Here is a 26,742-nt window from a genome sequence, read left to right as displayed (position 1 = left end):
CAGTGATATGAAACAGTAGGATCTTCTTCAATAACAGGGTTCTCAGGTGAAGGAGATAAGAAAGAGAGAAAAAGAATGAGGTATTGTACAATCTATGTCTCATGTCAACTAAGCACCTTTTTAAAAAAATATTTATTTATTTATTTGTTTGTTTGTTTGTTTGTTTGTTTGTTTATTATGCATCATACAGCATCCTGCCTGCATGTATGCATGCAGGCCAGAAGAGAGCACCAGGTCTCATTATAGATAATATAGAACCACTATGTAGTTTCTGGGAATTGAACTCAGGACCTCTGGAAGAGGAGTAGCCAGTGCCCTTAACCTCTAATCCATCTCTCCAGCCTCAACTAAGCTTCTTAAGAAGAATAGCAACTTGTATACTACTTCCAGAGGGGAAATTGAAGAAAATGGATGACTTTTATGAAGTCAGCAGAAATATTACACAATGGGACAAATTCATGATCTGAAGCAATCCCACCACAAAAGCCCTAGCCGTAGACATTACCAGCTCTCTAAAGCCTATTTATGGCTTTAGGGAAGGAGCTGTTCTGTTGTCAACACATCAGACCCTTAGGGAATGCTCCCAAAGCCTAGGTCCTAGATTTTAACTACCTTCCCAAGAATTTTTCTTCTCCCTGCCTGAGGGCATAAAGGAAAGCCTTGCTTCATCAGGAAATTCTATAACACAATAGTTTTTTCCATTTCTTTCTTGCTTACTTGCTTTTTATTTTGAGACAGGGATTCTCCATGTAGTTTTTGGTACCTGTCCTGGATCTCGATCTGTAGACCAGCATGGCCTTGAAATCAGAGATCCACCTGGATAGGATTTAGGTGTGCACCACCACCACCCAGCTCTAAATTTCTTTTTTTTTCTTTTTCTTTTCTTTCTTTCTTTTTCTTTTAAAGACAGGGTTTCACTGTGTAGCTTTGGAGCCTCTCCTAGAACTCACTCTCTAGACCAGGCTGGCCTCAAACACACAGAGATCTGCTTGCCTCTGCCTCTCAAGTGAGTGTTGGGATTAAAGGTGTGTTCCACCACCACCACCACCACCACCACCACCACCACCACCACCACCACCACCACCACCACCACAAACGTAGTGTTTTCCTTTTCAAATGTTTGTCACTTGGTGTCATATTGCCCATGTGGCAGACCTATGCCTTTCTAAAGAAGAAAATTGGAACTTTATGGCATGCCAGGACTTAAAGTTGGTTTGAAACCTGTAGCTCCTCAATGTGCAGCTTGTTAGATATTCTTTGATATAGGATTAGACCTAGTGGCTGGTTGTAAATGAGCAGTGTCTCCTTTATAATGATTTGGAGCCAAATGTCTGGACAATCCGGGTGAACAAATGTGTATCCTATTGTCCTAATCTCTAACAGGCCTGGCTAGAATATACTTATATTTTTTCAGATAAATTTGTTTTTAATAAAGGAGTTAATTTTCTTTCAATCCTTTATAAAACAATAGCAATTAAAAACTTCATTTTTGAAAGTAAAATATTTACAAATGAATGAGTAACTGTTCAAAATTTATGTAAAAAAAAATGGAAAGACGGGGATTTCCAAAAAGATAAAATGAAAGATGTAACAGTTCTCAGGTGTTGGTAAAAAATACTGATCAGCATTCATTTCACATGTGCAAATTAAAGTCTAACATGAGAATCCACACGGAGAAAGCCAAATTATTTACAGTCATAAAAGTAATATCAATAGACAATTTAATACAATAACCTCTGAAAATATAAAGAACCAATTAGTATATTTGTAATAAAAACAGGTAAAAAGAAGGGGCTTTGCTCTGTAAGGTTGGCCACAGCTTGCATACAGTCTCTTAGCAAAATAATTTCAGTTTACATAGCCATTTCATGTTATGTGCCAAAAATTACGAACAATTACTGACAAAATACACCAAACATTTCCAACACTGGATCCACACTGAGAAACAGTCTGTTGTTGATTTGTCTCAACTCTGATTTATTTCATCTAAGTTTTCATTCGGAGCTAAAAACACAGTGCAAGTAAAATATATTTATGCTGAAAAGGTTGTCGTTTCCTTCCACTTTACAGCTTCCAAACTGCAGCAAATAAATTGTACTTGTACAGGTGCTGCGCCCCGGCCTCCACTAGCAGAAATGCGACCCTGCTTGGAGGTTGTGTTCCTGGGGAATTTCATGTAGAAGGGAGGTAAGGGACAGGGTGGGCATGGGGTGGTAGTCTAAAAATCAGTTTGCTTCACCAACTGGCTGCTACAACAACAGTAAAGTCAGTGAAATGAGGTCATCGGTTGTAGACGTACACCTAGTGAGTGAGTCGAAGTGAACCGAACCAAAACGCACACAGGATGAGCAACTGCTAATTATTTGCTAAGCGCTTCCTTCCATCAGTCTTTAAATATGGCTTGTTTGGAAAGAAGGCCACTCGGTCGAGGATGAGCTTGGGTGAGCTGTCCTGTAAGAGCATCCACAGGCCTTCGTATTCTCTCTGCTGTGGACATGGTTTCTGCCACACTGAAGAGCTGATTTAGAAACAGGAGTATAAAACTGCTCCATTGTAAAGAGGTGGCTGTTTTTAAATAATATCCCCTTTGCTTCTTACAAAAAGGTGTAATCTGCAAATATATAAAAAAGTCCGCTGGCATCCTATCAGAAACAACGGGTCATCCTATTACTTAAGGGATGCTTTGTAGAGCAACAGTGAATGCCTTGTCTCACGCTCATTTTCTAAAGAAAATATGAGGTCCCTGAGGTTGACCCATATGATTCTTTGCCGTGTGAACTGTCTGGGGGTTCCCACACCAGAGCTGCCTGGGAGCGCTGTGCCTGGGCCTGAGCCCTCTGCTCCCAATCCCAGCCCGGCACTGTCCACTTTCCTCTTTTTCTTTTTTTTTTTTTTTTTTTTTTTTTTTTGGTTTTTCGAGACAGGGTTTCTCTGTGTAGCTTTGCGCCTTTCCTGGATCTCACGCTGTAGACCAGGTTGGCCTCGAACTCACAGAGATCCGCCTGCCTCTGCCTCCCGAGTGCTGGGATTAAAGGCGTGTGCCACCACCGCCCGGCCACTTTCCTCTTTTTCATGGGCCAGATCACCGTCAATGCTGTGAGGTTGGCATCCTGCTGTCACATCTGTGCCAGCTCCTGCTGCTGCATCTCTTTTGCTTTCTGCTTCAACCTTAATTGCTCTGGGTCTTCTTGTCTGGACCGAGACTTTGCTGACTGCATCAAGATCTCCCTCTTCTGCTCATCTTTCCTCTGCTTTTCAATCTGATCAAGCTGTTCAAAGAATTTGAGCTGAGCCCTGACATCACTCGCTTGCTCGTATCTGTCGTCATCCTTATAAGAGAAGTTTTTCTGCTGAGCTGTTTCAGATTTTTTTCTTTATTTTTTCTTTCTTTTTTTTTTTAGTTTTTTGAGACAGGGTTTCTCTGTGTAGCTTTGCACCTTTTCCTGGAACTCACTCTGTAGCCCAGGCTGGCCTTGAACTCATAGAGATCCGCCTGCCTCTGCCTCCCAAGTGCTGGGATTAAAGGCATGCACCACCACCACCCGGCTCAGATATTTTTTCTACAAGATTCTGCAACCTTTGCTGTTTGGCATGAGACACGTAACTCACTACATGTGGATGCAGTTCCGTGATGCCTTGCTTTTTACCTATTTCCAGTATCCTCCTCTGCAAAGGTGTGGGGAGGAGGAAGGTGTCTTTACAGGATCGAGTCCGTGTCCCCACCAACTCAGACTTTGAGGCCAATATTCTTGCACTTTCTTCAGTCAGGTTTACTCCAGCCATTGACACAACATCATTGATGTCATCCTAACCAGAAAGGTGCCTCCCCCTGACTCCTTGACCTTGTTTTTCTGTGCAGCAACTGCTTATGCAGATACAGTAGAAAGGGCTTTGGTTCCAGGTAACACCACAGGGACTGGCTGCAGCTGGTTCAGTTGGATCTGCTGTGGTGTGTTGAGTGTGATCCTGTTGTGAGGCTGCCACAATGCGACCATGGGTGTCTGCGTCAAGGTCACCTGTGGGGGCTGGATCAAGGCTCCAGGCTTCAAGGGCAGCTGGATCACCAGTGGTGTGGGTGGTGCCTGCTTGCCAACACCAACGTGTGTGGGCTGCGTGAGGCTGATGACGGGGGGCTGGAGGACGCTGGTCACCGGAGCAGCTGTTTTCCCAGCTGTGCACTGCACCGAGCTGCTTAGCACCACAGCCGTGAGTGCAGTGGTGGCCTTCGAGGCAGGTGGCTGTTGCTGCTGGTTCTGCTGGATAAAGGCCGCAGAGTCTGGGGTCAGCTGTCTCAAGGCAGTTAAGCTCCTCTTCAGGAAAGGCACAAAGGAAGGTTGAGGTGAAGAGTTCAGTTCTCGATTACCTGCTAGTGAAATCTTCTACTTCAGTTTTCCCATCTAGCAAGTTTTGTACTAATTCTTTCACGTTAGCCTCTGTCTCTGTAGACTGTTTACTGGAGGAAGCCAGTTTTATTAAAGTAGATAGAAAACTTTTACATTTCTTCCCATTTTCCAGAGGTTTTGTGGCCACTGTGGAGGTGGTGCTGGTCCCCGGGATGATTCGTTGAGGTGTCCCTGTCTCAACAGCTGTGGCAGTTCCGAGTGAGGCTGTCTGTGCAGAACCACCCAGAACCAGCTAAGGCTGTACCCCAGGAGTCCGCTGAAGGTTTGCAGTGGGCTGTACCGTCGTCTGTGCCTGAGACACCTGCTTAATTATGGTAGTTGGGGTCACCTGCCATGCAATAATAGGGGTTCCTGGAGCCTGCACAATGGAGATCTGGACAGGTGGATCCCCTGTGGGGGTTGCAATACAGGGTGCCATGGTGCTATGAGGCTGGGCCTGGGCATGGGCCTGCATCTGGGCCAGGGCTTGCTGAGGGATCATTAACAACTGCGCCTTCTCACTCCACAGGAGGACCATTCCTGGAGGCAGCTGGACGTCCTGGATGTTAGTCAGGTTCTGAGGCGGCTGCAGCAGGCGCGGGGTCAGTACGGTGGGCGTCGGTGTGGCCAGGATAGTGCCAGTGGTGGCCGCCGGCGTCTGAGGAAGACTGGGGGTCGCCGCCGCCGTGTCCTTTGCCAGCCCTGTGGGGGCGCCGGGCGCAGGCACCGGCAGCGCACCCGACATGGCAGGCCCGAGCAGCACGCTACCCTCCGTGACCCCGACCGCGACCCGATGCTGGCCCCGCCCAGTCACAGGCTTGGGCACCTCGACCTTGGCCCCCAGTGCACACACGTTTGACTGGCCCAGCCCCGCTGGGTGCAAACCCACTTTCTAGTCCACCTCGCTGTTGAAGAAGACCTCGTCGTCTTCACAGACTCCTGATAGTCTCAGTTGAACTACTTAAAAGCATCTAGTTCCTTGTTCTCATGCCTTATATACATTTCTGCATTCCTCCCATCGCTTCCTGGGATTAAAGGTGTGTGTCCTCTTCAGGTAAAGACATGAGACCATAGGTGTCAGGGTTAAAGGTGTGTGCTATCACGCCTGCCTCTGTTTGCAGTGTGGCCTTGAACACACAAAGATCCAAATGAATTTTTGCTTCTTGAGTGATAAGATTGTGTGTCCCAAAATTGTCTGGCCTCTATGTCTAACTAGTAGTTGCTTCTGTCTGCTGATCCCCAGATAAGTTTTATTTGCTAGAGAACAAATAAAATATTATCACAGATGTTTGATCTCTGACTTCACGTTGAGATCAGGTGAACTGAATATACTTTTTATCTAGTGGTCACAAGGAATTCAGATAACCAGGAAAGAAAGCAGAAACCAGATCACAAACAAAAGTGTATGTCTTTCTCCTATCAGAAAGCTGGGTGATGGCTCCATTGCTTTAGGAGATTTATTCCTAAAATTCAGAGTAATCTGTTAGCAAATGAATAATAATAAAGATTAGTCTTCATGGAAAGTTGAATGTTTTAAGCATAGTTGAGCTAGGAAGGAATGTGTTTGCAAGCACTATTGTTAGCCAGGACATCTTCCTCCATGGGCAGGTGAAACCAAAACAAAACAAAACAAAACACTGCATTATTCAAGGTTCTCTGCATGAACAGGATTGGGAGAATAAACCTTCCATGTATGTAGAAAGTGGATTTTTTAGAATGTCTCACAAGCTATGGTAGAGCTAGTCCAACAAAGGCTGCCTGCCATGGAAATATGAAGAGTCCAGTAGTTATTCATTGAATGAGGCAGGACATCTGAGCTGGTCTTCAGTATACACCAAAATTCTAAGGAAGTAGCCTCTAATGATAGTAAAGAATGAAGTTGGTATCCAAAACTTGGACAAGCAGGCAAAGAGAGAACTTCCTTCTTTAATACCCTTTATATATGTACGCTAACACCAAGAGTTGCTATCCAGATTAAAGGTGCATCTTATTCTTTGTTGTGAAAGGACCAAGCAGACATCAAAACAATCCACTCAGTCTTCTCTCAGAGATCAGATCTCAATTTCAACTTCTTGAGACTTAAGCAAGCAGTTCCTCAGAGGGCTAAGACTTAATCCAATAGCTCCCTTTTTGTGAATATTCTGACTGCTCAACAAGGTTCATTCAGTTATTTACTGTCTGGGACCTCTCACCAACTTAGAGCTTTGTGCATGGGTTATTGTTTTGTGCAAGTCCAGCCAGCCTCAATGGCAGCTCACAGAAAGAGCCTAGGCCAGTGAGTCATCTCCCACAATCAGTATGTGCAAGGCCAGCCAGCCCCCAGGGGAGCTCAAGGACAGAGCCTAGGACTTGTTCAGGCCTGCCCAAAAAGGATAACTGTATTTCCCAACAAGTAAATTCAAATTTACACACTCTCACCCAATCATATGATTGCGCTTGTACCACCCTGCTTACGGTTTTTCCATTAAAAAAAAACCTTACCCTGAGAGCTCAGGACCATCCCCCTTTACCTGGCTAGCCAGGGTGTTGGACATGGACCAAGCTTGGGCTTGATTGTTATCAATAAACCCATTTTTGTTTTGCATCAGATATTGGCTTTATGGTGGTGTTACCTGGGGGTCTCATGATGCAGCCACAACTGTTGATTGAATTTTTGTTGTTTTCAAGAGAGGGTTTTTCTGTGTAGTCCTAGAACTCATTCTGTAGACCAGGCTGGCCTCAATCTCAGAAAATCAAACTGCCTCTCCTTTCTGAGTGCTGTCATTAGAGATGTGCATGACCACCAATCAGCTGAAGGTAGGTACCACCTGAAATGATCCAGATTAAAAATGGGTCTCTGTTGTTGCTTTTGTTATTGTTTTCAAGACAGGGTTTCTCTGTGTAGCTTTTGGAGTCTATCCTGGAACTCATACTCTAGACCAGGTTGGCCTAGAACTCAGAGAGATCTGACTGCCTCTGCCTTCTGAGTGCTGAGATTAAAGGTGTGTTTAAAAGGGTATTTAACTTTAAACCTTAAAAAAAAAGCCCTTATGTGTGCACCCAACTCTTTGGGTTTTAGTTATTCCAGACTTAGTCAGTTTGATTACCAAGAATAGCCATCACAACAGATGGGACAGATAAATTCAAAAAGATTACTTACCTGCAGGAGGCAACGTGAGAATGGGAGTAATTTCTAAAACAATGCTTTTCCTAAACAAAAGAATTGTGGGGACTTTAATTAGGTAATCTGGACATGTTCATGCAGAGTTCTCCCTCTTCCTAAGTATACTCAGTTAACAAATAGACTTCTGAACATTATCACAACACACAAGCAAAGATACTGTTATTTCAAAGTCATGCAGAAACATATAAATTCTAAAAATGATCAAAAGAAATGCCTCTGGCTTGTTCATTTTGTACCACAAGGTCTTACCTGAAAATCAATCAAATGACACAGTGAAAATAAATGGTTTTGAAGCCAATGTGACCTGTCAGTCTTGATATTTGATCTAAAAGGTCACATACCAATTCCACTCTTCTCCCATATACAAAAGATAGAGAACACAAATACAGAAATCTTCAAGGAGATGTCATTTAACAGCACTGTTTGCTCTGCTCCTAGATGAACAATTATGATGAGCTTTATTAACCTTAGAACAGAGGTGCATTTGCTTCTGAGCAGGCTGGCTTGGCAGAAGGCCATAGCTCCTTCCATGTAAGACCATAAAAGTTCATTTTAACTAGCCCTGGCTGCTGTCTGTCTCAGGGCTGTGACATTACTGGACAGAATCCCATTCTTTCCTATTTTAACTTTTTAAAAATAATTTTAGTTTTATGGTGTTTTTCCTGTAGGTGTCTGTGCACAGTATCTAAAGAGGCCAGAAGGCAGGAGATGCCTGGGACTAGATTAATAGCAAATTGTCAGCTACTTGCAGGTCCTAGGCATGGCACCTGGGACCTCAGTAACAACACCTAGTGCTCTTAATTGCTGAGCCATCTATCTAGTCCCTCTTTTTATTTAAAATTATGGTTTATATTTTATTTGTGCTGAAATGTGATTTTATTTGTATGTTAATAAATAAAGTTATCTGGGGGTCAGAGCTAATAACAAGCCATAGCAGAAGTCAGGCATTGCTAGCACATGCCTTTAATCTGATCACATTGCAGGCAGAGTCTGTGTGTTCAAGGACATAGCCAGCATGGAGACACACGCCTTTAATGTCAATTCCAACCATAGAGATCTGGAAGTCTGTATAGACAGGCAGTGATGAGGAGGTCATGTGGTTGGGTTTACAACCAATGATAAGGATGAACAGAAAGTCAGTAAAAAGACAGACACACAGGAAGTAGAAATCTCTCTCAGATGAAGGACAGCAGCAGCAGCAGGGGGTAAGAAGACGGTTTTGGTCTCAGCTCTTAGCTACTGTTCTCGGACCTCTGGGGCTTTTAACTCTGCATTTGGCTCTGTGTTTCTTAATTAATGAGACCATTACATCTACATTATTACAATTATTTCTTTAATTTGTTAATTAAAAGATATTACATCACATTTCTTTCCAAATCACTTCCAATTTCTTCCTTGTTAGGTATGAGTGAATAAGTATGCTGAAATACATGAATACAACCTGATGTGTCCATTTTTATTAGCTGTACATATATTGATAATTGGCTGATCATTTTATAATGGATGAACAATTGGGGGGAAGGTCCTCCCTGGCTGAGATTCATTCTCTCAAATGAAGGAGAATTCCACTTTATAATCAGCATCAGCCTGACTATGCTGTGTTAGAAAAGAAATATAATCAAGAATAGAAAACTTAGGAAGGAAAACATAGTAGCAGTTAAGAGTACTGAAGATTGTTTGAGAACATCCAGCTTCCAATCCCAATGTATATAGAAGCTCACTACTATCTGTATCTCCAACATGAGGGACTACAATATCTTCTGGCCTTCCTTGAAACTTCCACAGTATAAATTATTATTATTATTTTTATTTTTATTATTTTGCAATACAATTCAGTTCTACATATCAGCCACAGATTCCCTTGTTCTCCCCCCTCCTGCCCCCCTCAGCTCCCCCCCAGCCCGCCCCCCAATTCCCATCTCCTCCAGGGCAAAGCCTTCTCCGCGGACTGAGATCAACCTGGTAGACTCAGTCCAGGTAGGTCCAGGCCCCTCCTCCCAGGCTGAGCCAAACGATCCTGCATAGGCCCCAGGTTTCAAACAGCCGACTCATGCAGTGAGCACAGAACCCGGTCCCACTGCCTGGATGCCTCCCAAAGAGATCAAGCCAATCAACTGTCTCACCCATTCAGAGGGCCTGATCCAGTTGGAGACACCTCAGCCATTGGTTCATAGTTCATGTGTTTCCATTCGTTTGGCTATTTGTCCCTGTGCTTTATCCAACCTTGGTCTCAAAAATTCTCTCTCATATAAACCCTCCTCATTCTCTCTAAGTGGACTCCCAGAGATCCACCAGTGGCCTAGTCATGGATCTCTTCATCCAGATCCCTCAGTAGTTGGATGAGGTTTCTAGCATGACAATTAGGGTGTTTGGCCATCCCATCACCAGAGTAGATCAGTTCGGGTTGTATCTCGACCATTGCCAGCAGTGTGTTGTGGGGGTATCTTTGTGGATTACTGTGGGCCTCTCTAGCACTTTGCTTCTTCCTATTCTCATATGGTCTTCATTTACCATGGTCTCCTATTCCTTGTTCTCCCTCTCTGTTGTTGATCCAGCCGGGATCTCCTGCTCCCCCAAGCTATCTTTCCCTTGACCCTCACCCTTCACTACTCCCACTCATGTTATTTTTTAAGCTGTGTATGGTAGTGCTTTCTTTTTGTGCCAGAACACCAGACACAGAGGTATAAATATCACTGTGAGTTTTAAAGCATGTGATACACAGTCTACACACACACACACACACACACACACACACACACACACACACACACACACTGAATGGAAAAGAATAGAAGTGAATAATGTACACAAAGGATAATTTTATAATTGGGAAAATACATTACCTCTTAAAGTTATTTTCAGTCTCTGCCATTGATAGCAATAGAATCATTTTCAAAAATAAATATGGCCAAGCATTCAAGCACATGTTATTAATCCTAGGCACTGGGAGAAAATGAACATTTGACAGTGGTCCACCAACTTATCATTCAACATAAATTTCTCATCATGAGTTGGGTGTTATAGGACATCAAATCATGATACCAGGCCAACCAAGTCATAAAGTAGGACACACACGGAAGCATTCTCTTATCAAAAGGAAGTGGTATACAAGAGACTGGACATGAGCAAGTCCTGAAGGCTCATGCAACCTACATGAAGGAGTTGCACAAATGTGTTTCATTTCTGCTCCTGTTACAATAAATTCTGTTGCCAAGCATGAGCCTTAACCTAAACCTATCCCTAAATTTAACCCTAGCCCTAAGCCTAAACCTAATGTAATCCTAAGCATAAGCCTAACCTCAACCCAAACCCTAACCTAACCCTAACACTAACCCAAACCCCTGACCCTGATGTGTTGACTCTGACCCGTTGACCCTGACGCCCTCAACCTGACTATAACCATTAACTCTAACCTTAACCACAAGCTCCCCCTTCCCTAACCCTAACACTAGCCCTAACCTAACACTAACCTATCCTTAACCCTTAACCTCCTGACATGATCCCGAAATGCTAACGCTAACCCTAACACTAACCCTGAGTCGGAAACATAGTGATGCTCCAGAGAAAGGAATACTAGGAAATGATGTCCATAATGTAATGATCCTCTAGAGAAAGGAGTCCTGGAAAATGAAGTCACACATGTAGTGATGCTGTAGAGAAAGGCATTCTGGAAAATGAAGCCAAACATGTAGTTGTGGTATGGAGAAAAGCATCCTGGGAAATGAAGTCCAGAATTTAGTGATGCCATAACGAAAGGCACTCTGGGAAAAGAAGTCCATATGTATAGTGATGCTCTAGAGAAAGTCATCCTGAAAAAGGAAGTCCAAATGTAGTGATGCTATACAGAAAGACATCCTGGGAAATGAAGTACAAAATGTTATTTGCTATTGAGAAAGTCATCCTGGGAAATGAAGTCCATATATAATGATGCTATACAAAAAGGCATCCTGAAAATGAAGTACAGAATGTCGTGAGGCTGTAGAGAAAGGCATCCTGGGAAATGAAGTGGATAATATAGTGATGTTATGGATAAAAGTATGTTGGGAAATGAAGTCCAAAATGTCATGGTACTATGGAGAAAGGCATCCTGAGAAATGGAGTTTAAAGCATATAAATGGTATAAAGAGGGAACAGTAAGTTTCTTTCTGATCCAAAAGTCATGATGGGATATTTTGAATGGAAGTTTGAATGGAAGGACAATTAAGAGACTAGCATTCTGGGAAATGGAATCCAACACGTAGTGATGCTATAAGAAAAAGCAACCCAGGAAATCATCCAAGAGGCCCCATGGGAAATGTAGTATATAATACATGACTAATATACAGAAAGGCAACCTGGGAAATGAAGTCCAAAATGTAGAGACACCTAACCCAAATTTAACACTAACCCTAACCCTACCTTAACCCCCTGAACCTGACACCCTGACCCTGATCCCCACCATCACACTGCTGAAAGCCCAAGATACCTGCAGAAGGTTAGGGAAACCTGGTGAGTGCACTGGACACCTGCTAAGGAAAAGGGGAAACTCCTGAGTACACAGAACACCTGGGAAATGGAGTCCAAAAGGTCATGGTGTTATGGAGAAAGGCATCCTGGGAAATAGAGCACACAATGTTATGATGCTATGGAGAAAGGAATCCTGGGAAATGAAGTCCTAAATGTCATGGTGTGATAGAAAAAAACATCCTGGGAAAAAAGACCAAACTTAGTGATGCTCTAGAGAAAGTCATCCCGGGAAATGAAGCCCATATGTACGGATGCTCTAGAGAAATGTATCCTAGGAAATCTGGTCCAAATGTAGTGACAGTATAGAGAAAGGCATACTGGGAAATGAAGTCCAAAATGTACTGATGCTGTAAAAAAAGGCATCTTAGGAAATGAAGTCCATATGTAATGATGCTCTAGAGAAAAGCATCCTGTAAAATGGTGTCCAAATGTACTGATGCTATAGAGAAAGGCATGCTGTGAAACAAAGTCCAAATGTAGTGAAGCTCTAGAGAAAGGCATCCTAGGAAATGAGGTCTGTATGTAATGACCCTATAAAGAAAGGCAACCTGGGACATGAAGTCCAGAGTGTATTCATGCTATCAAGGAAGGCATCCTCAGAAATGAAGTCCAGAATGAACTGACGCTATTCTTTTGCCATGACGTGTATGTAGCAGTGAGAGGACAACTTATGTGTCTACTATCTATTCATCCTATGTGATTTCCAGAGATGAAAGCCAGAGAATCACCTGCTTGCCAGTTACCTCAATGACACTTCTTTGTGTTTTGAAATTATTTATGTATGTGCCAGCATGTGAGTGTCCATATGCCACACCAGAAGTGTAGAAAGAAGAGAAAGATTTGTAGGAGTGCTATGGATTCCTAGAGTATTAACTCAGGACACCCGGCATAGCAGCAACCACCTTTACTCACTGAAACTACTCTCTTACATTCATTTGTTGTTTGGAGAAAGTGTTATGAAAAAATGTTTGGTCCTAAGAATAAAATAACTCATTCAACATGCAAGAAAAAGACAAAAAGAGATATAAGTATATCATTTTTTTCACAAATAGTATTTATTAGTCAATGTATCCTATTTTCAATTATCTTAAAAAGAAAATATGTTTTCAATGGGAAAAAAACAATATTTTACTGTTTTAATGTTTCAACTAATCTTATTTAAGCATCAATGAGACAGCTCTGTTAGAAATATCTGTGTTGTACAAGGCTTTGACCTCATCTTGATCACCATATGAAGATGGACAAAAGTAGACCCCACAAAGTTGTCTTCTATTCTTCACATTTCTGTCATGGCCTAAAAACCCATTGTCACATCTCACACATACACACACACACACACACACACACACACACACACACACACACACATACACCAGATTTTTTTAAAGTAAATGTTACTGCTATTACATTATCTGGCACCTCTATAATTCCTGTAGATGGCAATACTTCAAGATATTATGACAAATGGCTAACTGTTGAGGACATGAAGATGCATGGAACCTCAAATATTATATACATATACATAGTACATCAAGTTCTATTATAAAATATTCAGTTGATTACTGATTAACTTGAATTATTAATTCTCTTCCAGATAGATGAAAATGTTTCTTTGGATCCACACATAAGTTTTTAATGTTTTTATACTCTCTATTAAGTATTTTAACATTAATATTGTTAAAATATTTTGAGAAAATAACAATTATTGGAAGTAAATCATCTAACCTTTGACTTGTACTCAAAAGACTGACACATGAAGATCACAAATTCATATAATATCCAATACTAATAACTGACATTCAAGCTATTCTCTCACATTCATTTGTTGATCTGAGAAACTGCTATGAACAAATGTTTGGTCCTCAGAATAAACTAAATAATTTCACATGCAATAAAAGAAAAACAAAAGAGATAGCAATATATCATTTTCACTAGGAAATAGGATTTATCATTCAATTTCTCCTACTTTGCTTTATCTTTCAATGAAAATATGTTTACAATCTAAAAAGACAGTATTTTATAGATTTAATATTACAACTAATTTTATTTGAGCATCAATGAGACAGCTGTGTTGGAAATGCCTTTCTTATGCAAGGCTGTAATGTTACCTTGATCACCATATGAAGTTGGAAAAAAGTAGACCTCACAAAGTAAATCTCACTGCTATTACATTATCTGGCCTCTCTGGATAATTCCCTTAGAAGACAGTACTTTGGGATGAAGTGCCAAATGCACAACAGATGAGGACATGAGGATGCATGGAACTTTGAATAATGTATACATATTCATAGCACATTAATTTTATTGTGAAATATACAGTTGATTACTGACTCCCTTAAATTATTACATCTCTTCCAGATAGATGAAAATGTTTCTTTTGATACATACACGAAATATTTAATGATTTATTCTCTCTTAATTATTTTAAAATTAACCTCTTTGAAATGTATTTGTAAGTAAATAGGTTGCAACAACTATGAGTTTGGTCCCAGATTTTAGCACCAAAATGTGAGTTTTGCAAATCTGAGGAAAGGTGTCCTGACTACCTGAGAGTCAGAAAACACTTTCAGCTGCTTAGCACAGCTCTGATAGCTGGAACTACAAAAAGACAGTTCAGTCCTAGAGGGCAAGGTATTCCAGACACCTCAAGCTGCTCAAAACAACAACTCTGCCCTGTAGGTGTCTTGGACACCTGGAGCTGTTTAGCCCAGCCCTGGAGGGAAGATTGTATGACTTCCCAGGAAAGTCAGGCCTGGAAGTGCTTCAGCAGCAAAGGGTATCCTGATTCTTCAGAAAACTCAGGATATACCTCGTGTGATGGGTGATGGTCTCCCTGCAGGATATAGTAATCCTGCTCTTCTCCTGGAGACCCACTACAGCAGAGCTTTGCTCAGTGCCCTCTTAAGGGGGCTTCCTAGCAAAGCCCTGCTTCTCTGGCCAAAGAAATTACAAAAATGTAGCAATCTCCTCTGGCTCAGGACAAAAGTGTTACTTTTCAGCTCTTTTGCTCTGTCTACTCAGCAAGGATTTTCTGCTCAGCTGCCCCTTGCTCAATCCACTTGAAACATCTCAGCAAGGTACTTTTGTTCAGCTCCTCCTTGTTGAATCCACTATGGTATATCTCAGCAAGGTTCTTCTATTCAGCTCCCCCTTGCTCAAAACATCTTGGGATGTCCCAATAAGGTTCTTCTGTGCACAAGTGAATGAAGGTCTTCACACCTAAAACACTTTTGAGATTTTTTTGGGTGGGGAAGGAGTAGTCCAGGAGAGTAGCTACTTCTACCAGGGGGGAGAGTACAATTGACCAGGCAGGGCAGTTTATATAGGATGCTTTGGGGATGGAGTTAACCAATCAGTTTTTTTTCTGCCCAGTGTTTGGCCAGTTTTGTGAGCTAGGACAAAGATGGTCCTGATTTCAGGGACAAATTGTTTTTCTTTCACTGGCCTTTCTTGGCTTTTTGTCACTACCTTTAAGGGAAGGGCATATTTATTTCACTGATTCTGATTCTAGAGACCAAGAGTGTTATTTTGGCACCAGAGTCAGGGCATGTTTCCTTAGTTCATTTCTCTGGCTCAGGTCCAAAACATAAGTTGTGTTTCTTTCCCTGATTCTGGGCCCTAGGGACAAGATTCTACTATCCTGTTCTGTGATTGGTTAGTTTCACAAGTTAGTTGGCCAGGGTCACAGATGGCACTGATTTTAGCCAAAATGTGTTTTTTTAAACTGACTTTACCTGTGTCATCTTTCCCTAATTCTGGGCTCCAGGGTCATTGTGGGTTTCTTTACCCAGCCCTGATTTCCTACACTTTTTTACAAAACAACAATCATTGAAAGTACATCATCTACCCTTAGACTTGTTCTTAGCAGACTGACACACAAGGATCATAAATTCTAATGTATCCATGACTAATTACTGACATTCAACCAAACAGGATAACAAACAACATTTCAAGGGAATTTGTGAAAAAAAATATTAAAAATAAAACCATGAACAAAAATGCACAACCCTTTCACAAACACACTTTCATAAAAAGTGTGATCACATACTACCTGAGAGTTAAATAAAAATCAAACACTTAAATGATAGCCATCCCATTCTATACAAGGCAGCAGATAAATACCTCTGAATAAGTGAAAGTGCACAAAAACCACAAAAGGAATGAAAGGACCACAAAATAAATTTCACTAATTGAATTTTCCACACAAATAGCACACTTCAATATCTATCTATAATGTTGCAAAAGACCACAATGTGGTCTTCACATTAGTCTTTACTGAACTTGTTTACCAATTTACTTGCCTCAAATCTACAATGAAAAAGACTTAAAACAAGTTTTTTTCCTTAAAACTGAAAACAACTGTAATGTCTAAAGTCTTAACCAAATTGTTTACATAAATAGGGTTTTCTTTTGTATGAGGACCTATCTATTTTCTGATATCAAGATAATATATAAATCTTAAAAATATTGACAGGGATATAGACAGAGCCAAGCCTTTAAAACATGTTCATTCCCTGGACCAAGGTCTGGTTTTCGATCACTTCCAGTAATTCCTGCTACAAGAAGCTCCGGGGTCTAACCTTCCTGAGAACCAGAATGTACATACATATACCCATAGAAAGATATATAGATATTGCTTAATTAAATAAAAACAAATATTTAAACTAACTTTCAATCATGAATGTTTTTCTATTATAATTCCAGTACCGTGGGTTTTGAGGCATCTCAATGATTACAGAGTTTTTCTCCTTCATGAATTGGCCCATGTAACAGAAAGCAAACCTGGAGCCTTGAAGTCAGAGAAATCAATCATTTTCTGTCTGTGATATTATTTGGGAAGATTTAAGAAATGGTGCATGCTGGAAGAAATCTGTCCCTGGGGATTGGCCTGAGAGTTCACATTTGCATACCATTTCCAATTTACACATTCTAGTTCATGCTGTAGTACAAGAATGTGAATTCTTAGCTGCATGCTTTAGCTGCTATGTCTGACACTTGTTTCCATGACACTTTTATGGGGTTCATGTATTGCTTTGGAACCAAGGTCCAAATAAAACCTTTTTCTGAGGTCACTTAGATATGATCTATTATCAAAGCCACAAAAAGGCAATAATACACATCTATCAAAGTTTACAACAGAATTCATTATCTCATGTATTTGAAAAGAAGTATGAAATCTAAAAGGGTTACTTTATCATTTAAATTTATAGCCTTTTGTCCATATTAGTTGACATGTGTAAACAAAATAAAAAGAGATGTTATAATGATTGAACAGATTATTGACACATTTTAGATTTTTTCCAAAATAATTAATTTTGTGTAATTGAATGTAAGTATGTTGGCTGATGAACATAATAATTCATAAATATTCAGATTTCCTTTGGTATGAGTTTTTTTTTCAGATCCTCAAAGTCTACTGTTATAGTCAAAGGCTTTAAGAGACCTGTAGCTAGGGTTTTCTCTCCAGGTCCCACCAAGCCCTGGCAGTCAGACAGCCCACTTATAAAATAAACACACAGATGCTTATATTGCTTACAAACTGTATGGCCGTACCAAGATTCTTGCTAACTGTTCTTATATCTTAAAATAACCTATTTCTATTAATTTATAAATTGCCTCATGGCTGTGACTTACCCTTATCTTAACATGTTGCTTCTCCTCATGGCAGCTGATACTGCCTCTCTGTCTCAGCCTCCACTTCCCAGAATTCTCTTCTTGCTTTGTTACACCTAAACTTTCCTGGCTACTGGTGAATCAGCATTTTATTTATACAGAGTGATATTCACAGAAGGGACAAATTACACACTAAAAGATTTACAGTTATAGGGTTGCTCTGTGTTGTGAGTAGGCATTAACACATTGATTATATTTATAGGGTTACTCTCCAGTATATGTTCCTTAATGAACATAAAGATGGCTGGGCTGTCAAAGGCTTTACCACACTGTTTACATTCATAGGGTTTTTCTCAATCATGTTTGCTTTCATGAAATTGAAGAACACTTAGATGAGAAAAGGCTTTACCACACTGATTACAGTTGTATGGTTTCACTCCAGTATGTGTTCTTTCATGCCTTTGAAGATGAGAGTTGTGAGCAAAGGCTTTACAACACTTGATTACATTCATAGGGTTTTTCTTCAGTATGTGTTCTTTCATGTCTTTGAAGATGAGAGTGATAAGCAAAGGCTTTACAACACTGATTACATTCATAGGGTTTTTCTTCAGTATGTGTTCTTTTATGTCTATGAAGATGACTGAGCTGTGCAAAGGCTTTACCACATCGATTACATTGTTAGGGTTTCTCTCCAGTATGTGTTCTTTTATGTCTTTGAAGATGAGAATGATAAGCAAAGGCTTTACAACACTGATTACATTCATAGCGTTTTTCTTCAGTATGTGTTCTTTTATGACTATGAAGATTATTGTGCTGTGCAAAGGCTTTACCACATTGATTACATTGATAGGGTTTCTCTCCAGTATGTATTCTTTTATGTACTTGAAGACGACTGGGCCATGCAAAGGCTTTACCACACTGAATACATTGATAGGGTTTCTCTCCAGTATGTGTTCTTTTATGTACTTGAAGATGACTGAGCTGTGCAAAGGCTTTACCACACTGATTACATTCATAGGGTTTCTCTCCAGTATGTGTTCTTTTATGTACTTTAAGATGACTGGGCCATACAAAGGCTTTACCACACTGAATACATACATAGGGTTTCTCTCCAGTATGTGTTCTTTTATGTCCATGAAGATGACTGAGCTGTGCAAAGACTTTACCACACTGATTACATTCATAGGGTTTCTCTCCAGTATGTGTTCTTTTATGTACTTGAAGATGACTGGGCCGTGCAAAGGCTTTACCGCACTGAATACATTCATAGGGTTTCTCTCCAGTATGTGTTCTTTCATGCCTTTGAAGAGTAATGTGTTGAGCAAAAGTTCTGCCACACTGATTACATTTATAGGGTTTCTCTCTAGTATGTGTTCTTTCATGCAATTGAAGGGCACTGTTATGAGCAAAGGCTTTACCACACTGATTACATTCATAGGGTTTCTCTCCAGTATGTGCTCTTTTATGTTCTTGAAGATGACTGAGCTGTTCAAAGGCTTTACTACATTCTTTACATTCATAGTGTTTCTCTCCAGTATGTGTTCTTTCATCCAATTGAAGAGTAATGTGTCGAGCAAAGGCTTTATCACACTGATTACTTTCATAGAGTTTTTCTCCAGTATGTGTTCTTTTATGTTCTTGATGATTACTGGGCTGTGCAAAGGCTTTACCACATTGATTATATTCATAATTCATATATTCATGTTTCTCACCTGTATGTGTTCTTCTATTCAACTGAAGAACTTTCCACTGAGCAAAGGTTTTGCCACATTGATTACATCTATAAGGTTTTTTAACCATATGTGTAGTTTCATGCCTTTGAAGATGACTGTGTTGTGAAAAGGTTTTACTACATTGATTATATTCATAGGATTTCTCTCCAGTATGTGTTTCTTCATTTCTTTGAGGATGACTATGACATACAAGGGCTTTACCACACCGAATATATTCATAGGATTTCTCTGTAGTATGAGGTCTTTCATGCCTGCAATAATAATTGAAACATTTAAAAGCTTTACCACATTCATTACTTTGTTGAGTCTATATATCTGTATAAATTAATTTTACAATTTGGTCTCAATATAAAGAGAACTGAGATCTTAATGTTTTAACATGTTTTTTCACTCATGTTTTCCCCCTGCATTAAGGATGGTCTTGCATATTTGAAAATGCCTGTGATAATAGGAGCCTTTATTACCTTGCTCATATTTATGGCATCATTTTTCTCTGAGGATTTTCATATATTTGAAGAGAACTGGGAGAATTTGGACATTGACCTCAGTTATTCCATTGATAAAGTTTCCTACACTGTGAAACATGCTACATGTTCAAAGTTAACCAGCACACACAGAAGCATTTACACAGTACTAGAACTCATAAAGCTTTTCTCTGGTGTGTTTGTTGATCTATTCTGAATGAACCTGGAAAACAAATTGTTTGTAAACTTGAAACACATTCAACAAGTTTACTTAAAATGGGACTACTATGTATTTTCTAATTGTTCTAAGATTGAGAGATGTACAATGCTTCTTTTCATATCCTTATGTTCATATGGCTGATATCCAGAGTGACATATGATAACTATTAAAGAAAGAATAACAACAAGAATATTTCCACATTTCATTTATAGTTGGACTTTCTGTTCCTCATCAACATGTGGTATAGGGAATAATGTTTCTCTACAACTCCCCCCCCTTAACTCTTGACTCTAACTCCCCATCAACCTAAAATTAGCAAAGACAGAACACTATATGAGTAACTATACTATGGACTATTTGCTTATTACAAGGTTGTGTATATATTCTTGTCACATATTCAATGAGTATATCTTTTGGTATATAAATACTTTGAAACTAAATTGACTGTCACTTGTACAGCATTGCTTTGATGAAGCTATTATTCAAATGGTGATTTCTGCTAAGGCATTTTTTTTTGTCTTCCTTCTTCTTTTTCTTTTTTTCTTTTTCGTTTTTCGAGACAGGGCTTCTCTGTGTAGCTTTGCGCCTTTCCTGGGACTCGCTTGATAGCCCAGGCTGGCCTCGAACTCACAGAGATCCACCTGGCTCTGCCTCCCGAGTGCTGGGATTAAAGGCATGCACCACCACCGCCCGGCTGTGTGCCACCACCGCCCGGCTTTTGTCTTCCTTCTTAAAAGGATCACTTGCAAACACGATTCATTTACCTGCCCTTGAGGTATATGTGTTTATGAGCATTTAATGATCATCAATGCATTTAAGCTGTGATTATTTACACTCCTTCATTTCTTTAAAACATTCAGATATATTAAATATATTGAGAGGCCCATTTGTATCACCTTGTACAAGAAAATTACCTTCTAAGTTTTAGAGAACTTTGACAATGTTCTTCAACTTCAAGATCTTCCCAATTGTAACCTAAAATATTCAACAAGGAAATGTATGAAATACTACAGGATACTGAAAATTTTACATTACTGTCTTCACTGATCCTTCAAACCAAGCCTGTTTGATTCACCTCATTCTTCCTCATTTTCAATCAGAATTGCAGAATAGCATCAATAATCAAGAAACAGTTGTCCCCTTATTTAAAATGTGAAGGAAAATTTATAGTATTACCTATAGCTGTGAGGTTCATATAGGTCTCCACCATCACATCTTTGTAGAGATTCCTCTGTGAAGGATCCATCAATGCCCACTCTTTCTGAGTGATGTCAACATGTACATCATTATAGGTCACTGCATTCTAAAATATGCCATACATAAATATGCCATCCATATGTATAAAACAAAAAGCATGATACAACATTGTAAATGTGTGCTTCTTTGACAATATAGCCATATAATTCTGGTGAGTGCTACTCGTATTCTATAACTCAGACATTGCAATGAAATCATCAAGTTACTTCACAAGGAAACTGAATAGGAGATTTACCTCTATTATTTCTGAATGCTCTAAACAGGATATCACCTTGCAAGAGAAATGTCTATTAACAGAGATATAGAGACAAGCAAACACTTCAACAGTACTGAGCACCCATCAGAGAAATTGTGTGAACAATTATTAACTACAAAGAAGATTTATAAGTTGAGTATATCAGCTCATGCCTTTAATCCCAGAACTGAGAAGGTAGAAGCAGGTATATGTGCTTCTGAGGTGAAAGTTAGCCCAGTCTATGCTAACTGCATCTGCACTGAATCTTCCATTCAAACAAACAAAAAAGATAAGATGAACTCAAAGATTTCTTTACTGAAGATCCTACAAAGAGTTTGGCATTCACTCCAGTTCTGTATTCATCTTCCAAAAACCTGAATTGCTCCAGTTTAAACTACTTTAATAAATCTTACAAAAAGGAACTGTGCATTTAAAGAGTTACAAATAGAAAGAAGATAACATTAGCAATATCAATGGTGATCATAAATAATCAACACAGGGAATGAGAGATGGCTCAGAAGTAAAAGAGTTCTTACTGGTCTTACATATAAATGGGCTCAATTGTCAGAACTTATATGGGAGAATCACACAACTGTGCACTATACCAAGATTGTGGGTTCTAAGACTGTCTTTGGACTACTGTGAGGACAGGTGTACATGTGCTGCATATCCATGTATATAGACAAAATAATCATATTCATTAAAAAAAACATCAAAACAAACACAAAAAGCAAGAAAAATGTCACAATTATAATCTAATGACTCAGAAGGCCCAGACACTACATCTAAGAAGAGAATAGTATCTTCTGCTGAATTTCAAAATTGAAACTGGGGGGTAAAGCTCAGCAAAACAACAAATGCTTGACATGTACAAAAACATATACTCTAGGACAATCACCCAATAATATATATTTAAAAAACCTACAATGTTGAACAACCTTTAATCTCAGCATGTGGGAGCAAGAGTTAGGTGAATCTCTGAGTTGGAAGCCAACTTGGTTTACAGAGCTAATTTTAGGAGAGTCAGGGCTACTCAGTCAAAGCTTTTCTTCAGAAACAAAAATAAGAAAAAACAAAATTTTAAAAAATTCAGGCTAGCAAAGTGGCTTAGCATTGAATACCAATTCCATCAATTGTATTTTATGTGATTTCATGATACTATCTATACTGGTGGTGAAGTCATGGCAGCACAAGAAGGAAGCTGGCTCATTCATTTCAACCACAACATAGTAGAAACATAGAAAAGGAAATGGGATGAAGCTATAGAAGCACATATCACCAGCCCCAATGAGATATTTTATCCAGAAAGGTTCCACAAGTACCACAAAGAAAGTCATCAAGGAGAGACACATGTTCAAATACCTCATCTATCTGGGAGATTTTTATTCAATTAACTAGATTCTCACCCAGGTCACTATAGGCTCAAGTGTCATCCATGAAGAAAATGCATTTAGTCACTTCAATGATTCTCATAGTCTGCAACAACTCCTACACTGTTGAAATGTTCAAAGTCTCTTTTGACACTCAAGACAAATTCTTTACTGTGGCATATTATAAAATCAGAAAACAATTTATGTATTTCCAACATGTGAGTGGCACCGAAAATCCATTACCATCCCAAAGGAAAGGAACTAAGACACAGTGAGGAAAGAATGGACCAAGGGAAGACTGAAACCCAGCAGGGCAACCATTGAATATGGTAGCTAGCTCTGTGTCAGAGACATGAGGTTTCATTTTCAAAGGGCTTAGATGGCTCTCTCTTTCCACAACTTCCCATATATCTCTATCTCTATGGTTACCTCCATACCCTATTTGTAGTTAGCTCTCTATGTAAGATATTTCATAGCTTAATTATCTCAACATCTTATGGTCTCAAAATACAACTCAGGCTTCATCCTCATAGTATCGTGCAATGAACTCAGACAGTCTTCTCACTGGAGCTCTTACCATAGCAAACACAGATTCCTACAACAGAGCTGAACTGAAAATGCAGACTAAAAATGTATAAGCTTAAATTTTACATCATTCTGGTCTCCAGAACAATTTCAACATCAATGATTCTCCCTAATTTGGTTTCTAAGTTGTGATGGCCTCTGCCATGTTTGGACCGGAGTTGCAGCAGGCTTTGAATAAAGTTGCTTCCTGGGAATGGCAATCACTTTGCATAATCCCTCCATTAACTGAGAGCATATAAGGATGGATTCTTACCCTTGGGACACTTTGCTAGGCTTCCGATGTAGAATAAGGGCCTTCTTTTTAATGGTGATAAACTCCCTGAACATTCCTGACTCTGGTCAGCATTTGACTACCTTCTGCAAATTCATAGTGCTCTTTTTCTTTACAACCAGTAGACTTTTCATTTATTTATGATCCACTTCTTGATTTTTGTAATGTTGTACTGAATGAACCATAAGTAATAGCTATCCAAGAAAGTCAATATTCCATCTAAAAAATCAGCCCCATTATTTTTTTTAAAGATTTTTTTTTATGATGTAAACAGTGTTCTTTCTGCAAGTTTTCCATATGCCAGAAAGGGGCATCAGATCTCATTATAGATGGTTGTGAGCAACCATGTGGTTGCTGGGAATTGAACTCAGGACCTCTGGAAGAGCAGGCAGTTCTCTTAACCTATGAGCCATCTCTACAGCCCCCATTATTTTTTTTTAATTCTTCCTTACTCAATCAATTTCTTGAGGGCATGGGAAAATAAGAAAAGTTAGGTTCCAAAATATCACATAAATGACCTCTATTTTAATTCCCACTGAAATCCTTTGATCTCTACCTCCATTGTTTGCAATACTTTTAACAGTATTTTATTCAAAGTATTACAAGAATGATCAATTGAGCCCATAACGCAGTTTTCTATGTCTTTTGTCATCTAAATTTTGATATGTTTTACATTCCCCCAAAAGTCACCATTCCCACCACCTTTGAACAACAGAATCACTTTGGGTTTACCACATTCTGTTACAACTTGCTTTTTTCTTGCTCTGATTCAATTCTCTACACAAAGGTACCTTAGGTAACAAATGTGCTTATTTGGCTCATTCTGGCAGATCACAATCCACTATTGTCAGTGCTTAATATAGATATTCAATCTAGCAACTGAAGGCAAAAACCATGAGGAATCGTTGTTTCCAGGCTTTCTCTCTAACATAGTCATTGTCTTTTATGCAAAGCTTGCTGTTTTATCTAGTGCAGGTCAACTTTCTTAGGGATATTGCACATTCAGTGGAAGGGATATCACCCATCCATCATCAATCAACAAAATCTGTCAAAAACTTAGCAACTAGCTACTCTGATGGGGCACATCCTCAACAGATGTTCCCAAAGGTGACTGTGAGCTCAGAAATGTTGACATCTGAAAGTAGCTAGAAAACAGAGACAATAATATATGAGACTTTACAAACCAAAACCCAATGATTCAACTACATCAATAAATTAAAGAGAAAAAAAAATGATGATGATAACAAGTAGTAATACAGATACACCAAGAAATGAAGAAATACAAGTTTCTAAGATCAAGAAGAAAAAAACTAAAATTGTTCCTCCATAGAAAGTCTCCAAATCAAAAACCTAAAGAACTCCTAACATAATATAGCAATTTTCCATAAAATAAAAATAAGTCAAGTTCTGTCATTTGCCAGAGAAACAATATAACTATATCATAACTAATAAAACCTCACACTATACAGATGGTAACACTGATAAAAGGGGATAAAAAGACAGACCTACAAATATAACATTGTCCCTTGAAAAAGAATTATAAGTTTCTAATGAAAATCAAATCAAAGAAATCACTGACCACCACTCACCTAGTGCACTCCAGTTCTCTCCTTCACCAGTAATAGAAAATGGGTTGGATAAGGAGACTGCTTCAACAAAATTAGAATCATTCACTTGAAGCCTGATATTTCTACATTGTAGAAATTAGTTTTGGCTACTAATACTAACTCATTCTCCTTTGATAAAGAAAAAGATGTCTGTTAGAAAATTTAGAAGTAATTTTGTTTCCTATGATTGAAGATTAGATGTAAACCTGTATCAGAGTGAGGAAATGAATTGTTTTCTAAATAAATGAAAGACAATGGTTTTTTAAAGATATTGTATGATTTTATTATAACTTAAAGCAACCTGATTTCTCTAACTGCTTTATAAGCCATAAAAGCTTTTGAAAACAAGTCTAGACTCATTGTATGTATATATTTGTATGTATGAGAAAGAATATTTTCCATGTGTGTATAGGTGACAGAATGAAGAGCATGTCAGATCCCCTGGATCTGGAATAGCAGTTGATTATAAGCCTCCAAACTTGGGTGCTCATATGTGAACTCCCCCAAGAATATTTGCTAACTGACATTTGTAGCCCAAATACTACTTGTTTTTTTCAATAACCTAAACGTCTTTTACAGATTAGCCACAACAGAAGCCTAAATAAGAAAATAAGTAAATAAATGATGCCTGGGAACCTAATGAATCAGTATTAAATTGTTGGGTATGGGACCAGGAAGACTATCCACAGACCTTCCCCACTGTCAGGGATCCAATACTCAGGGTTGCCCTGAGGGCTGAAACAGAACTCCAGCTGCAGCTTCTCCTCCCCTTTTCATGTCTCCTGTGGATTCCAAAGACCATCGCCACCTACCTTTCCCTACTCACCTCATATCTGAGTCCCATCACCCAACTGGGGTGGACACCCTCTGGTCATTTACTCACCACATCTTCCAGAAGACCAGTTATGATGTCTGCAGATCTACCACATTGTCTCTCACACCACACCTGATTTAAAAAGTTGCTCCTATCCGTGGAGTAGAACATCAGAGGCAGCTTACTCTCTTCCCTCTCCTTGCCTCCAGTGCATCTGAAGATCATCTCCCCTGCATTCCTCTTCTCCTAGTTCCTAACATCATCAAGCATTCTCCCTTGAACACACCAGTCAAGAAGGCCAGGAAAAAGGCAACACTCGTTCTACACACACTCTGAAACTCCAGAGAGCAAACACAAACCCCAAAACAAAACTGCCATCCAACAAAGATGATGTTATAAACCAGCACCTAGACCTTTTATCACCCTAAACCCAGAAGCCTAGCAGAGGAACATAATTAATAAAAGTCAGGGCACTATGTCACCACCGGAACCCAGGTATGCTACCATAGCAGGCCCTAAATA

General features: G+C 39.5%; 1 protein-coding gene and 1 pseudogene across 2 annotated transcripts in view; both read right to left on the bottom strand.

The window, feature by feature from the left end:
- The window catches only part of LOC128102850 (zinc finger protein 431-like), a 33,490-nt gene that overhangs the window by 6,650 nt on the left and 98 nt on the right, over positions 1-26,742 (bottom strand). The window contains exons 1-3 of one of the 2 annotated variants that reach the window (XM_052726742.1): positions 21,258-21,327; positions 20,996-21,056; positions 18,343-19,564 (exon numbers count right to left, since the gene is read on the bottom strand). In XM_052726742.1, the coding sequence (XP_052582702.1) occupies positions 18,343-19,564; positions 20,996-21,056; positions 21,258-21,327 (1,353 nt within the window). Of the gene's footprint in view, positions 1-18,342; positions 19,565-20,995; positions 21,057-21,257; positions 21,378-26,742 lie in introns of those variants that run through there. The other variant, XM_052726743.1, reaches the window with a different exon arrangement.
- On the bottom strand, positions 2,668-10,417 carry LOC128102851 (transcription initiation factor TFIID subunit 4-like; annotated as a pseudogene).

The sequence above is a fragment of the Peromyscus californicus genome, unplaced genomic scaffold, assembly GCF_007827085.1.
Source record: "Peromyscus californicus insignis strain IS unplaced genomic scaffold, ASM782708v3 Scaffold_82__1_contigs__length_181997, whole genome shotgun sequence".
Taxonomy (NCBI): Eukaryota; Metazoa; Chordata; class Mammalia; order Rodentia; family Cricetidae; genus Peromyscus; species Peromyscus californicus.
This window is presented reverse-complemented; position numbering and strand designations above follow the sequence as displayed.